Genomic DNA, 16,019 nt, shown 5'->3' with positions numbered 1-16,019 from the left:
CTTTTCCTTCCACTCCCCCCTCCCCCGACAGAAGCTAGGTGAGTGCCACCCCTCCCTGGGAGAGCACCTTCTGAGCAGAGGAGCCCTGTGGCCTTTGGGTACATCCAAGAGAGCACTGGAGGTCTTGAGCAGATACTGAGTTTATTTACTACACGAAGAAGGGTGGGTCAGTGTTGGAAGGCAGAAGCTTCAAGAGATGTGGGTCATGGAAATGTTGACTAGTGTGTGTCACATCGACCTGGGGAAGGCAGAGATGCTCTGTGAATGATCCAACAGTTACAAGAACTTGCGCAGTCTAAGGGAGCTCATGGCTCCAGACCAGTGCCCTGGAGTTTTTCCTCAGTTTCTTCCTCCTAGGGTCCAGCCTTCTTCCTACCATCACCATGTGTTCTTATCTCCTAGGCCTTCCACACCCAGGAAAAGCAATGAGGTCAACCAAGTTTGCCACCAGGGCCATAATTCCACAGGTCCCCCAACCCCTGAGCCCTTGTCCCCACCTAAGAGTGTGATTCTTAGGGTGAGGGTTTTAAGGGACCTAGGAAATCTCTTCCCACATTGTGCTGCTATGGTGGACAAGGGTTAATAGGGCCCACCCTGCTTTCTCGAGGGTGTGGAGAGGCAGTCTGGAAAGTCAGGAGACAGAACTGAGGGGAGAGCCTGGACCCAAGAGGCCCCTGGGAAGGGGAGTGCTGCTTTAGTCTGCAGAGCCATGCAAGGGTTTGTGCAGAACAGGGGTCCCGAGGAAAGAACCATGAATGAGCATGGCTGACAGATGAGTGGCCAGGAATACAGATTGCACACACGCAAGATTTGTACAGAGGTACATGTGCATGCACACCCACAAGATGCATGCAAGGTTATGTGTGTCCATACACTCCAATGCCCTGGAGATAACATGAGTCATCCTGGGCCCCCACTAATATTATCATTCAGGTTGGGCCCTGGGTGCAACACCGTTTAAAAGCCCTGGCTATTATACTGGGAAGCCATACTTTGCTGATGCTCCCAGGAAAAGTACATCCCCACTGAGAGGAAGCTGTAGGATGGGAAGCTTACGAGACAAGGAAAGGTCCACAATGTTCTCTGGTGCGATGCCTCTTCTGCGTGTGTGAACGAGATAGCGTTCCCATCCAAGCTCATCTGTGGACAGACTCCTGCCTACAGCCAACAGATTGAATGCACAGTGGAACAAAGTGGTCAGTAGGGAGGATACTTGGAGTAGGGAGAGCAGCTCCAGCCCCCGGTCTCCCCACCCTCCCACCCTCCCCACCCTCCTCTCCAGCTTGAGATCCCAACATTTCCTGAAGTCTTCAGGCTGTGGGGGGAACAGCACCCACCGTGGAACTCAATTACGATGGTGGTGCCCCCTTCACTCTGGTTTTCCAAGTCCATGATGGCGAAGTTCTCAGTAACATCCACAAAAGTCAGAGAGTTTCTGCCTTGGTCTGTGACAAGCAACCAAATAGTCACAAAGTCTGCTGGGCCCATGTATGTCCTGATACTCTACACCGCTCCAGCTGGTACAGCCTGCCTCTGCCCCCAGCCTGTGTGTGTACGTGTGTGTGTGTGTGTGTGTGTGTGTCCTTACTCTGTCCCAGCCCATGTGTGTGTGTGTGTGTGTGTGTGTGTGTGTGTGTCTCCAGTCTCCACCCCCAGCCCATGTGTGTGTCCTGGTGGCCTACACTTCTCTGACTGGCACAGCCTAACTCTCCCTCCACATGTTCAGCGCACAGTAGCCAGCAGATCCAGGAGTGCAAAGTGCACCAGGCAGCCGCTCTGTTTCCTGCCTCTGTTTCTCTATCAGCCTTTCTCTTGCTCTGCTTCCCAACCCTCTCTCCTCTAGTCTCTTGAACTGGGTCTTTTTCTGGGCCAGAGAGAAGGGAGGGCATATTCAGCGAAGAGGAAGGGCTCAGCGGACTCCAACTCTGTCTTCTCCTGTTATCTGGACTGCTGCCCCTCACCCACCTACACAGCCTGAGCAACATCTGTTCCAAAGGGAAACCCTTACATAGTATTCCAAAGCCTCAGCTGAGTGAGGCTCCTGGGTCCCTTCCCCCTGCCAGCCTCCCTGCCACTGCCTGACATTTGACAATGGATCAGCTCTATGCTGGGTTTCAGGAGGATTGTGGGAAGCCCTGGGAACCGAGGGAGCACAGTTTGGAGCCACATCTTTTTTTGGATTTTGAATTTCTGAAGATATAGCTGCAAGTTCTGTGGGGTTACCATCCCTGTCCTTTCTGCTCAGTCACATCCGCCCCGCAGAAGCTGCCACAACTGCCTGAGCTACCGTGACACCCAGGGAGGGAGCAGCACCTTCCTTCACTCACACTCAAAGGTGTAGTGGCCAGGCGTGTCAGTCTCCTCTGCGATGTAGAATTCCTTCACACACTTTCCATCTTTCCTAAGAGGAAAATAGGCCTTCTGAGCCATGCCTATAGGAGCTGGGTCCTATAGAGCCACCTGGCTCTCCCAGATGGAGCCCCAGAGGCTTCCCGGCCTCTAGCGAGCAGCCCAACAGGATCAGGATCATCAAGGCCTTCTCAGAGTCTGAGCCCTGCGTTGCTGGGGATCTGGGAGGTGGTAAGGAGAATGTGACCCCATAGAACCTCCTCAGAGGTCTTGGCAGGCCAAAATACCTGTGGAAGTAGGTGACATTCAGGTTGCCATTGTCCAGGAGGACAATGTCAGTCATGAAGCATCGATAGGCACCTCCTTCCTCAATGAGAGACCGGTCAGTGGAAGCCAGCTTGAGGGTGTGCCAAGGTCCTGTTACCTGCAGACAGAGTAAGGTTTGATCCTGGCCACTGAGCCTGGAGAGCCATGCCCCTGTGGCTCACAGTGGGTTACAGCAGGAGCAGTCAGCATATCCTGCAGAGGCATAGAGTACAGGCCTCAACTCATCTCTTATATATGCTGAGAAGAAACCTTTCGGGCTACTGACTCTGCACCACTACCACCCCAACCATACAGGCCAGCACAGTATACCCATTGGCCATGGAGAATACTGTTAGAATGTGGTGGCCCTCTGTTCTCTAGATCTCTAACGAGCGGTGGCGTCCTCTAGCATATGAGAGCCTAGCATATCTGTTCAGTAAACATAATAGGGGACCTGCTTTACCTGCCTATCCTATTGGGTCCAGGCTTCTCCTGGGCCTGGCCAGCTGTAGTGGGGCTTTAAAGAGGCTCACACTACAGGGGACCTGATAGAGTGTCTCTGAGTCCCTGGCTTCAAGTAGAATGCCACTCCTTCGGTCCCCGTTGCTGTGAGTTGCCGTCAAAATTTTGTAAGGTGATAGAGACCTGGGAAAAATAACTGGAGATGAGGGGTACCTCCTTGCCTTATCCAGGGACCCCAGAGCATCACCTGCTCAGGGTGGAAGTCCTGCAGGGCCCAGGTCAGGCCCAGCCCCACACTCAGCAGCAGTAGAAGCTTCATTCCTCTGCTGTGTCTTCTTGGCATGAGCACTCACAATGTGGATGCACAGAGGCTCCAACTGGCTGTATACATACTGTTGCAAAGCAGGAAGTCCCTCACTTCTGCCCCACCCATAGGAGCCAACATGTTTGGAAGAACATGGAGTTCAGGGGAAGATGATGTCAGGCCAGGACTGGGACACTATTTAGCTTGGCTTCTGGACTGAGGTGCCTTAGTGGGTAAGCCTGGGACACTTTAGATGTGACATTTCATTGGCCTGGAGAGATAGTCAAGGGCCAAGCCCTGAAGTCTCAACAAGTGAAGACTAGGCAGGGTGTCATGTTCTTCTGGGAAGAGGCCATGGCTTCACAGGACTCTTGAGACCAAAACCCTGAAGCTGAGCTGCCATGGGGCATAAGGCCTGCACGTCTGCCTATGGGGTTTGGCCTCTAACCTGAGTGGCTGACTATTGCCTTGTGACTCTATGTGGATATTGGCCACTCTGTGGGGTGGTGGTGGAGCAGCTGAGTCTATACTTAGAGGGGGGTTCAGTCTTGTGGCAGCCTTACTGTCAACTTTAAGCTATAGACTAACTCTCTTAGCAAGATGCTGCAGGCTCTTATGAGGTGCTGTGGAGTACATAGGTCAGGAATCCAGGCACAAGCAAGGCTGAGCTATGGGACGGACACCTCTCAGGGTACCCTCTGCCCTTCCCATGTGTCCACGGAAGCCCTGTATTGCCAGGCCTTTCCTACCCTCCAGTAGCCTTTGCCCCAGCTCCAGTGTTGGACGGGAAGCCAGGCTGTTCAGCCAGCAAGACTAAAAGGATTATGTCTCTAAAGGTCAGAGAATTAATCACACATGAAGAAGGGGTTGGCAAGGAGAACTGAGCGCTTAGTTTCCAGATTGCAGGCCTTAGTCCTCCTTAGATGACAGAAAGGCCAAGGTAGGCCAGGGCCACTCCGGGGTTCTCAGTGGAAGGCCCACTGTGCTCCATGATGAAGCTGGGAGCTCCAGCTGGGTGGTTGCTCTGACTGGGGCTTCCTGTCACTCAGATCCGGTGGTATATGTGTGTGTACGTGCGTGTGTGCATGTCCACGAGCTTGCAGTTGTATACATCATGAGCAAGTGCACATGTGCATATGTGTGCAGTATGCTTGTGAACCTGTGTGCCAACACCTATAAGTGTGCTTGCATGTGAGGATGAGCATGGATGTCTGTGTGGACACACATGTATACATGCCAACACTTTTCTGCTGGTGAGCATTGCCTCTGTCATGAAATTCATGTTTCTTGGGATGTTGTAGAGATTCCCACAATCACCCCGGGACACCATGGGCCTCTTCTTAGATAAGCCCTGCAGTGTCTACCAAAGTACTCTGGAGGCCTGGCAGAGCTGAGCACAGTCTGGGGCTAATGCTGTCTCTAGGAAGAGAGTAGAGATCTTTAGGTTGGACTCATTGAGACAGAAGCCAGCAAAAGAGGCATGGGGTAAGGTGAAGCTGTGACATCATGAAGGACCTATGTGAGGACAGATGTCACTCTTCAAACCCTAGATACCAACAAGGAGCTTCCAGGCAGGAGTGCTGTGACAGGGACCATGTTCATCTAATTGTTGAATGCAGGACACCCAAGATCTGAATGAATAAGTTCCACAATGGGCAATGTCCATCACAAACATGGTGTCGGCCCCGTCTGGCCCAAGATATGGTATTAGTGTTTTGTCTAAGCTCTGCCCCACAGTGACCTGGCAATGGCCAGGTATGCCTGGCTCACTATAAAAGGGGCTGCCTGTTCCTTCTACTTTCTCCTGCTCTTGCCTTCTTGTCCCTGTTCTGGTCCTTCACCCCTTTCCCCTCTTTCCCCATTCCCTTCCCCCATCTCTTTCCACGTGCTCATGGCTGGCCTCTACTCCTCTATTCCTCTACTCTCTCTCTCTCTCTCTCTCTCTCTGCCTTTCTCTGCCTCTACTACCCTCTTAACTCCCCTCCCCATGCCCTGAATAAACTCTATTCTATACTATACCATCATGTGGCTGGTCCCTCAGGGGGAAGGAATGTCTCAGCATGGGCCTGCTGAGATACCCCCTTTCCCCATATCTGACTACACCTCCACGAAACAGATCTTCTCTCTCTTTATTTTTTTATAAACACAACACATGGGTCTGGCCCCTGTGGGGGATGGCAGTTGATGAGGGCCATGAAGTTCATCTGGGGGTGCCCACACAGCTTCGCTTGACAGGATCTGGGCTGTATTCACTTCCTGCTTCGGGGTGAGGTGAGATGAGGTGAAGGGTCAGAAGTCCTCAGGGATGGCCATGCATAGGCAAGGATCTGGGTCTAGCAAGTACTGCCAAGTTTGTCCCCAAGGTAAGAAATGTCATTTCGTAAGATCACAAATGCAGGCTAGGCTAGGTCCTTGCGTCTATTTGTCCAAGACAGTGAGATGCTCTGGGCCTCCTCACACAGCACCATTAGCCTCTCTATCCTGTGGCTACAAGGGGGTGTCTAAACCCATTTCCCAGCCATGGGTCATTATGTGCCCCCCTCTCATATGTCTGAACCTGAAGTTACATTCAAATCCCCCATAGAGAACACTGAAAGGCCAACTCATGGGAATGCCTTGACCTTGAGCCCAGCACACAGGCCATCATCAGAACCCCCTCCCACTGCCTGCCTTTCAGAGACAGAATGATCCCACCCACAGCCAGATGTGGGCCCTGATGCTCAGATGGAATTCCCATTCTCTTTCTTTATAATTTTAAAAACGATCTTATTTATTTTTATTTTATGTGCATTGGTGTTGTGCCCGCATGTATGTCTGTGTGAGGGTGTCAGAACCCCTGGAAATAGGGTTACAGACAGATATGAGCTGTCATGTGGGGGCTGGGAATTGAGCACTGGTCCTCTGGCAGAGCAGTCAGAGTTCTTCACTGCTAAGTTACTTCTCCAGGCCTGACTTCCATTCTTGTAGCTCAAAAACGTCTTATGTCTGAGGGTCTTGGATTACACATTTGTCTTAAGGCAGCCATGGTGGACAGGTAGCTGCAGAGCTCGGAAGACATCTACTTCTCCTTGACCTCTTAACTCTGAGCTGGATCCACAATGTCATTCGCTGCACTTATCTTAGTGGGTGGCATAGTGCATCCAGAAATCTCAGGCTTAGTGACGGCAAAGACAAGCTAGAAGACACCTCTCTTAGTTCCTGGGGCTCAGAGAGTCACCTGCTGAGTGTCCTTGAGCAATGTTTTAGGTCTTGGAAAGGTTCCCTTGTAAAAGAGGATGTGTTCCTGCCAATGGTTCTGGGTCTGACCTAAGTCCTGTGGTTGGCGTGTCTCCCATGGTCCTCTTGGCTGTGAACCATACAGAGAAATGCAGGATAGGCTAAGGACAGTTGTGAAGTGTCTGAGCCCATTTTTCACATAAGAAGAGAACTCAGCCTCTATCTATAAAGTGACCATCTGGAGACAGACTAACTTAGGGGCTGCAGTATTAGCATCTAGCTGCTGCCTAGGCCATAATACCTTGCAATGGCCCGTCTCCTTTCAAGGCATCTTGTGAAGACATTACCTGTGAGTGTTTTACTAGCAAACTTTCTGGTGCCAGGATCTCTCACCAGGGTGTTGGTGACCACACAGCCTGTCCCCCTCCTGCCTAGGAATCAGAGAGGTTGGCTGCAGGCTTGGGTGAAGCCCTCCAGCCTTCTTAGAAAGGTATAAAGAACGCCCACTCTGGCTAAGTGGGCCCTGTTCTCTCTTCAGAGCCCTTGCTGCTGTCAGTCTGTTTGTCCATGGCATTGAATAAATCTTGTGACCTCGTGGAATAATTTTGGTTTTGATGTTGATTACCATATCCGAGATCCCCCCCCCCCCAGGGACACTTCTCTTTTGCAGTTGACCCTTCTTTGCAATTATAAAATCCAAGTGAAATACTTGGTTGGAAGCCAAGTGTTCCCTTTGTGATGCACTGGGTCAGCCCTGGCAACTCCACTTCCCCGTGGATATTGGATGGCTTCCTGGGAATCCTCCACATGTCTTCCTTTTATGGACTGCCAACAGAACTGGGAGATCCCTCTACTTCTGAGACAAAATTGGGAAATTTTATCTATTTCCAGAGGCTTGTAGTTTTCATTTGTATTTCCTAATTGCCTCTGATCACACGTATGTGGTGAGGCACCTATTCAGATCTCTGCTTGATACACAGACTTGTTTTGAGATAACTTTATCATTCAAGGAGGGCTCAGTGAGATGGCTCAATGGATAAAGGTATGTGCTTTGTGAGCCTGGTGACCTGAGTTCAATATCTACAAGCCACATAAAGGTGAGAGAATCAACTCTATTGTTGTCCTCTGACCTCCACATATGCACCGAGGCATGCACACCTTACATACACATATACTCAATAATAAATTAACTAATATTAAACGTAATCAGGGAAGAATTGTGACGAGCAGAGATGTTTGCATTTCTTCCAGGGTTCATATCCTATATGAGCACAGTGCAGAGACTCTGTCACCTGCTTTTGGCTGGAAGCCTGTTCAGAAGGGGTCACTGTAACAGAGAGTAATCTTTGAGGTCACAAGATGTATTTAATGTCATGGTCAGACAAACAGACAGACAACAACCTGATGAGGGCTTTGAGGAAAGGAGATTGGGGCTTACTTGGCAGTCTCTTCATAAAACTCTGGAACAAAACGATACACAGGATGTGTGGCCATCGATAGACCATCCTTTGTTGTAAATTTCCACCCCAGATAAGATGTACCCGAAAGTCTGTTAAGCTAGGGAATTGCTGACTGTCTCAGCAGGCAGCCTGTTGTTATCTGTGAAAAGGGAAGGGCCACTGCAGATCTTATGGTCTGAACAGCTGCGGAGACTCACATTCCATTTCTATACCACATAGCATTGCTTCTGACCAAGGACCTTAGTTCACAGTGGAAGACCTTCACCAGGAACCATGGAAAGTGTTGCTTGTTGGCTAGCTTGCACTCATCTAGCTTTCTTATATTCTCCAGGACCCCTGCTTAGGGAATGGTGCCATCCACAATGGGTGGGGCTCTCTTACCTACATCAGTTAATAACCAGAGAACCTCCTCCTAGACATGCCCACCAGACAGGCAGTTCCTCAACTAAGGATTTCCTCTTAGATAACTGTGTCAAGTCGACAGTTGAAGCTAACCAGGAAGGGACCAGGATCTCATCAAACTTTTTCTCACTGTATCTCTAGAGAGGAGACAGGAAGAAAGAAATAGAGAAGAAAGAAATGGGCAGAGAAGGAATGGCAAAGAAAGGTGCGAAAAACCAAGATGATCATGGACTGGAAGACAGAGTAGAAGCTGTGGTGGATTATGAGAAGAGATTGTGACTAAGGTGTGAGGAGGAGTCCACGGGAGAACAGGAGGATTCAGGAGGATTGTGTTTAAAACCTAAAGACAGATGCAGCATGACTCCCTTAGGCTTGCCGCTCTCTTCCCTGATCAGCAGAGGCCAGCACTGGGGGGAGATGTCCATGAAATTGTTTTGTTGTTGTTGTTGTTTGTTTGTTTTTACAACAGTGAATGTGGCCCTATCACACAAAGGAGCAGATTAATAAGTCCATCGAGAGAAATCCAGGAAGGTTCTGAGCCCTGATCAGCACTGGGCATTCACTGAAACTGAAACAGGAGAAAGGGAGGGAACGACGGGAGCAGGGAGAAGCACGCAGAGCTCGCAGCAACGGGCCTGACTTGTAGCTGTGTTTAAGTGTGTGCACGTCTTATCACCCAGGCACCTGTGCATCCATCCATTCATTCACCCAACACCAAACTATCCACCCACTTATCTCCCTTGCATCCACTCATTCACCACAGCTTCCACCCACTGATTACTCTCTCATCCACCACCTCTCCCACCCATCCATCCACCCACCCACCCACTCATCCATCCACTTAGCCACCCACCCACTCATCCATCCACTTACCCACCCATCCACCCATCCATCATCCATCCATCCATCCACTCACTCATCCATCCATCCATCCATCCATCCATCCATCCATCCATCCATCATCCGTCCGTCCGTCCGTCCATCCAATGATGGAGCAACACAGGATGGAGATTATATGACTATATGGTTACTCTGGCATTTTCTCTAATGACATTGAGAATCTGGTGTATCATCTATTACTATTTATAGCTCAAAACAGTGAAGTTCCTTCTAAACAATCTCTTTGACCTCTGAGGGTTTTAGAAAAGATTATGTAACTTGCCATAACATTACCATAAATGTGGGCTTGGAGATCCTAATCAGCACTAATGAAAATCTGCCCACACACTAGGTGGTGCCACATGGTCCTATGGAGAGTGACTGCCTGGGCACCATGTGGACCTCCTTCTCTACCAGGCAGAAGTCTGTAAAACATAAGAGAGGATGCTGGCTGACCTCCACTCACGGTTCTGTGTAGGACCATGAAAGGCAGCCTGGTTCAGCCTGGTTCAGCCTGGTTCCTGGTTGAGCTGACCCTAAGGGACAACAGGCATTTTGCCTGGTTCCCAGACACTAGGATCCTGACACGAGATCACAGCCCTCCATAGATTTGTGGCCATCAGTCACATAAGGACAATGCCCCAAGCCCTTCCACAGGTAGAGGACATGACCACAGGTCACGTAGCCTCAAGACAGATCTCCATTTTAATGAGATACCTAAAGGTCTGGAGGGCTTAGCCAATAAACTCCCCTTTCCAGACATTCCTCCCTGCAAAAGGTATTTAACCTCAGGCTCACCCTGAGAAGTGTGGTATAGTTTTACTCACCCACTTTCCACCAAAACAATAAATGCCTTAAAACCATGGACTGCCTCTTTTCATCTGGATCTGCCATGGGGAGCAATGGAGAAGGTCTTTTCCTAAAGAGCTGGCCATCTAATCTCCCACAGAAGGCCTTTCAGTGCTCCCAGTCATGGCCTCCACCAAGCCAAGCCACTGGCTGAACAAGCCAAGGACTCTCCTCCCCGAGGGACCCAGCCAGAGCTCTCCCCTCTTTTCCTCTTCAGCCCTGGGCTAGATCCAACCCTCGGGCCCCAACTCTGTTCTCAGCTCTTCTGCAACATCCAGCGGCACTTGGGTGCCCAAGAGCCTGAGAAGCAGATGCCTGGGCCTCTCTGCAAGTCTGGAGATGCCTGAACCAGCTCCAGCTGTCCCTGGGACCTCAGATTGTGCTCCCCCCACCCCCAGAGCGGTGTCCCATAGCCCGACACCCTCCCAGAGGCAGCATGAATGGTAAGCTCACTCAAAATTCCCAAGTCCTGCTTCTCCGAGTGGCCCACTCCTGTGGCAGGGTGAATGCAGGATCCCCTTAACCCTAAGGCTCTGATCACCAGGGTCTGACCTCAGCACAGCCCACTGTCAGAGTCTCACCTCTTCTGAGGTGGCCTGTTCTTGCTCATGTTCCCCTGACCCTCCTTAGAATGGGCTGTAGCTCTGCAGCTAGCAGGAACCCACACGTGCTCTTCATGGCCACTCCGCTCTCTGGCCTTCTGAGTGTGTTTAACTCATGAAGGAGGCTTTGGGGCAGCATCCCACCCTCCCTCACACACACAGAAGCTCTAGCCGCCTGCATGGGAGGCCTGACATCAGTTTTCATTGGACCTCATGATTAGACAGATTTAATCTGTAGAACTCTTGTCAGAGGGGGAAATGCCATCAGTGTGGGAAGTGTTGCTTCAGGACCAGGACCAAGAGCTGCTGCACTCCTGCCTACGACACGCCCAGGCCCTGTTCCCCCAGAAACAGAGTCCCTGCAACAGGCCATCTTACCAGACCTTCCAACTCCAGGCGTGGCACTCAGGCCCTTTCCTTGATGAGGGGCAGCATTCTATATCTATCCACATATGTGGCCATGTGAGTGTATATGTATGTCTGTGTACATGTGTGCCCACACCTATGCATCAGTATGCTCACAAGAGTATGTGTACACAGGCCATCTATGTCAAATTTCTGGAAATTGCCATAAAGCTGGTGTTTTCGAAACAAAGGTTGATTGTCCTACACTTCAGTGGTGACCCCTGCCAATGGAAGACACTGAAGCACAACTTCCTCAGGGAAGCCACAAAACTGTGTGAACCCCAGAAGTCTGTATTAGAGGCCTGCTGTGTTGTCCAGAGGCCTCGGGATGCTGGTAATCCCCTCCAGTGACAGCGTACCTGGGACTGCAGAGGTTTGGGCAGGAGGGTCCACAGATTTAAAAGAAATGGCTGGATTCACACCATCCTCCCCATGGGAAAGGAGGGGGAGAGAGGGGGGAGAAAGAGAGAGGGAGAGGGAGGGAGAGAAGGAGGGAGGGAGAGGGACAGAGACAGACAGACAGACAGACTGACTGACTGACTTGGGCCCTAGCTGACCCCTCAGGCCACCCAGAGCAAAGTCTCAGAATGACCTGAGAAATAGCATTGAACGGCATAGGAATGTTCTAGCAAGGTTGCTCCTGGAGCCGATTCCTTCCCCACAGCCCCTATGTTTCTCCAGCTTGCAGAGAGAGATCCCAACAGTGTCCCTTACCCATGGAAACAAATTCTCAGTGTCCTACTGTCTGTCCTGCTGGGCCTGGGAACCTAGTCCCAGGCCTGTGCCCTGGTCTCATTCCTACCATAGTCCCCAGGTGGTCCCCACCTGTACAGGGCTCTGTTGGTGTTCACCTGTGGCTTGGAGTCCCACCCTGTCATTGTAGGCTTCCTCCTCATCTCATTGATGGTTTAAAAGCTGGGCTTTGGGGTGACATACCTACAGAAGTATCTCAGGGATGGGGGCCTGGCACAGTCTCCAACTTCTATGCCTACCCCAAGAAAGGCTGGGAGCTTCCATCTCTCCTAAACACTTCCCAACCATCCTCCTCTCAGTAGATCACAGGGGGGACAAATGAGGCCATTAAGGGCCACAAGCACAGGCAGAGTCACCAGGGACTGCTGAAGCTCTTTATTGAGAAGCTGTGAGGAGGGGGGTGAGGGAAGAGAGAAGGGGAGTTGGAGGATCCAGCAGGCCACTCTTTCCATCTCCCACGGGACAGACATGCTGGCGGCACTCACTCCCTTGGGCGGCTTGGGAGCTCTAAAGAGGAGAGTTCATGAGACAAGCAGGGTATATGGGGTTCCAGGACACAGAACCTGGGAAGTTCCTGGCTGCAACTGAGGCTTCCAGGTGGACCCTGAGGCCCCATTGAATACCAAGGATCTCTATTAAAAGGGTCACTTACCTTAGAAACTCCCTGGTTCACATTTTTCTGTAGGAAGCAGAAAACCCAGAGATAAGAATGAACCCTGGACAAGAGTCTATGGCTCTTATCTTCCCATGACCAAGACCTGGAGCAGGGACAACACTGCCCATGCTGGGGGCAGGGGACATGAGAGTGACAGAGTTACAGGGGACAGAGGGGGACATGGGTTGCATATGTTCTCACCCATCTGCTCAAGGATGACCAGGTTCTCTGCTACAAGTCCCTTTAGCCGTGTGAACGCCTTAAATTCCTCCAAGGCCTCCAAATTTTCCTGGGGGTCCCTACCTGTGGAAGATGGATGGGTGAGCAGAGGGAGGTTTGCCACAAAGACAGGAGCCCAGCACCAGGTACTTCCTCGTGGAATAGGCAAGGGCAGGAGATGAGGTGGGATGGAAGGTTATCACTGAGCTTGGCATCTGAGCCACCAACAGAACCCTGGAAACCAAAAACCTTCCAGTAGAGGCTCGGAACAGCTTGCCCCTGGCCTAAAAGGCCCCTGGGCTGAGAAGTCTTCAGCTAAGACACCTCTTGTTCTCTTGTTCCCTGTCTCTCCCCATTCCCTTCCCCCTCTCTCCACATGGTCTACTCTCTCCCTCTCTCTGCCTTTCTCTGCCTCGACTACTCCCTTCCCCATGCTCTAGATAAACTCTATTCTATACTATACCTGTGTGTGTCTGGTCCCTCAGGAGGAGGGGATGCCTTGGCATGGGCCTACTGAGGCACCTCCTTCCCCCACCCCCCACACTCTGCCAGAACATATTCTTATAGCTCTTTCTCTTTTTATGATCACAACAACTGTCCTTGTGTTATAAACCCACATGACACCATGAGATTCCACAAGGTATCACTAACAGCATCTATTGTCAGGAGGCATGTCTTCTTTTGTCCTGGATGGTACCTGCCAGGCTTGACTCAGCAAGGTAGTTCTGGCCAACAGCAGCACTGTTCCCTGCCCATGAGGAAAGCTGTTCCTCTCATAGGGGGTGGCATCTGGAGGAATGATGGGGTAGGCATGGGTGTGCTGAGCTTGAGGGGGTGGAAACTTACCTATGAGCTGTGTCATCGAGAATCTCATCCCCTCTATCTCCCCATCACAGTAGAACATGTAGTGGCCCTTCACAGAAGACAGCTGCACCTGCAGGTGGGTCTGACCCTCAACTGTGGAGACCCCGGAAAGAGCAAGGTTAGCTTACAACCACCTGGGTCCCTCTTCTGACTGTCACCTCAGCCTCTAGTCACAGATTCTAAGTGACTACTGTGGCCTGAGAGCCAAGGTCTAGGGTTCCCAGGACTCACCTATGATCCCTCTTAGGGGTGGGGTTTGGCAGGAGACTCTCCCTTCTACGGGCTGCCAGCCACCCATCCCTGGACTGATAATACTTACAGGCAAGGTACTGGCCAGGCACATCTGTTTTCTCCAAGATGGTGGTCACTTTAAAACACTGATCATAGAGCCTGGAATCAGAAACAGTTTTGCAGTGGCCCTCTTAAATCTGGCTCTCATGCCAAGTAGGTCTCATTCTTCCTCTTCAACCCACTGCTGTAGTCCTTTCCAAGTCAGGGGGACCTTTTAAAACTACTCACTGAGAAGTAATGGACCAGGTAAAAGACCAACCAACCATGGGAGCCACAGTCACTCACATATGTGTGATAGAAAGCTCCATGTCCCCATTGTTCAGCACCAAGATTAACATGGGAGAAACCTTGCTTATTGGGATGTTGTCTTCTGACACCAAGGCCTTCAGGAACCACTTTCCGGAAAACTAAAAAGATGAAATTTTCTCTTTGCCTAATGCCTGACCACCCTCCCTGTGGAATATTTACCCTCCAGCTACCATTCATGTCTGCCCATTCTATTCCACCACCAAAACATAGAAAGCTCACATGATCGGGATCTGCTTACTCCAAGTGTACCAGGGCCTTTTGCTAGCACACGCTCTCAAACTGCACCCCTGAGCACAGGGAGGCCTGAACATGCATGGGGGGCTGTTAACTCCAAATTAGTCTATTCTCTTTAGTTACAACCTGTGACACAAGTCAGATTGGGATCCACCCTGAATCCAGAACCCTGGTCTTCCTGCACCAGTAAAAGCTGAGACTACCCTGTGGCCCAGACCTGACTCACATTCTCATTATTGAAAGCAAGGAATGAAGAGTCCTGGGACTGCAGGACAGCAACCAGACAGAAGCTAATGGTCAGGAGCAGAGCCTTCATCTCTAGGGTCTGCATTCACAGCCAACCAACAGGTAGGAGGAACAGGAGAGGCTATACTGGCCCATCACTTGACTACTCTTTATACAGACCCATGCAAGGTCCTTGGGGAATTTGGCAGAGAGGACCGAGTCCTTCTGAGTTATGTCCACAGCCAGCTGGCAAGACGAATATCAGAGTTTTGTATAACAGCTTGTTAAGACTTCAAGAAATCAAGACCATTGATTAGAGTGATAGCCACTGTTCAGAGTCCAAAGAAGCCGAGGGACAATTGGAAACTCAGAGGAAATGTAATCCACACAATCTGATCTGTTGTTGGAATCTGGAGAACTGCAAGGACCACCCAGCAGTTACTGGGGAGGGGGTCAGAATGGAGAGAGAGCAGGATTTCAGATGCACTCTGCCTTATGAGCACCAACTCACCCCCTTGAGTCTGGCACTCGCTGTTCTGTTGGGAACTTTGTCCAAGGGTGTCCTGCAGGGCCCAGCTGTTCAACTCCGGGCTCAGCCTGGTCATTGAGTTGACCTTCTAGAAATGCTCTCCATGCCTTCCCCTTCCTGGCTTTCTCCTCCTCAGAGCACTGGCAGGAGCTTCCTGAGGCTGCTGTCACAAACCACCTCCAACCAGGTCTTCCACACCTCACATTTGTTCCCCTCAGCCATGGAGGCCAGAAGCTGGGTGTGAAGACTGGACAGGCCAGAGCCACACTCCCCAAGGCTCTGTGGAGGCCCCTGGGTGATAGACAGCTACCATAACTCTCTTCCTGTGGTTGCCTTACACAAGTTCTGCCTGTCTTCACCTAGCCTCACCTTAGCCCGGAAGGCACTTCTGAGTGCCTGTGACAAGGAATCTCGTCAGAGGATTTTGGCCATCCTAGTTCTTGCTTATTTCAGTTGAGATTTTAATCTCTGAAGCAAGGCTTCAATGTTCAAAAGAGCTCACAGTCTTTGGACCACATTGTCATGAGGCTAGCAGTCAGCTCCTGGACATCTCTTGACAGTTCTCCATAGTTTCTATTTGCCCTCACAGGTTGGTAGAACATAGGTTCTGAGATAGGGGACCCAGGCCATAGTCACCATTGCACTCAGAAGGGCTCTCTTGGCTGTCCTCACCTGCTCTAGGCTGTTCCTACTGTGTCTGTGTCTG

General features: G+C 50.9%; 2 protein-coding genes across 3 annotated transcripts; both read right to left on the bottom strand.

The window, feature by feature from the left end:
• Positions 1 to 122: 122 nt before the first annotated feature.
• Positions 123 to 3,477, bottom strand: LOC110290543 (salivary lipocalin-like). Its single transcript, XM_021157100.1, has 6 exons — positions 3,365 to 3,477; positions 2,637 to 2,773; positions 2,328 to 2,401; positions 1,338 to 1,445; positions 1,057 to 1,158; positions 123 to 238 (listed from the first exon to the last, which is right to left on the bottom strand). The coding sequence occupies exons 1-6, from the start codon at positions 3,458 to 3,460 to the stop codon at positions 219 to 221; spliced, it is 537 nt and encodes a 178-aa protein (XP_021012759.1). The 5' UTR covers positions 3,461 to 3,477; the 3' UTR covers positions 123 to 218.
• Positions 3,478 to 12,388: 8,911 nt separating this feature from the next.
• Positions 12,389 to 14,915, bottom strand: LOC110290536 (vomeronasal secretory protein 1). Of its 2 annotated transcripts, none has more exons than XR_002377452.1 (7): positions 14,786 to 14,915; positions 14,302 to 14,423; positions 14,045 to 14,115; positions 13,708 to 13,818; positions 12,844 to 12,941; positions 12,640 to 12,666; positions 12,389 to 12,494 (listed from the first exon to the last, which is right to left on the bottom strand). XR_002377452.1 is itself a non-coding variant. In XM_021157092.1 (7 exons), the coding sequence occupies exons 1-6, from the start codon at positions 14,888 to 14,890 to the stop codon at positions 12,641 to 12,643; spliced, it is 537 nt and encodes a 178-aa protein (XP_021012751.1). In that variant the 3' UTR covers positions 12,471 to 12,494; position 12,640. The 2 variants fall into 2 exon arrangements, 1 of the variants encoding a protein (XP_021012751.1); XM_021157092.1 differs by having other exon boundaries at positions 12,471 to 12,494; positions 12,844 to 12,945; positions 14,786 to 14,890.
• Between the last annotated feature and the right edge of the window lie 1,104 nt (positions 14,916 to 16,019).

This window comes from Mus caroli, chromosome 2 (assembly GCF_900094665.2).
Source record: "Mus caroli chromosome 2, CAROLI_EIJ_v1.1, whole genome shotgun sequence".
Taxonomy (NCBI): Eukaryota; Metazoa; Chordata; class Mammalia; order Rodentia; family Muridae; genus Mus; species Mus caroli.
Note: the sequence above shows the minus strand (reverse complement) of the source record. Positions and strands in the feature narration are given on the sequence as shown.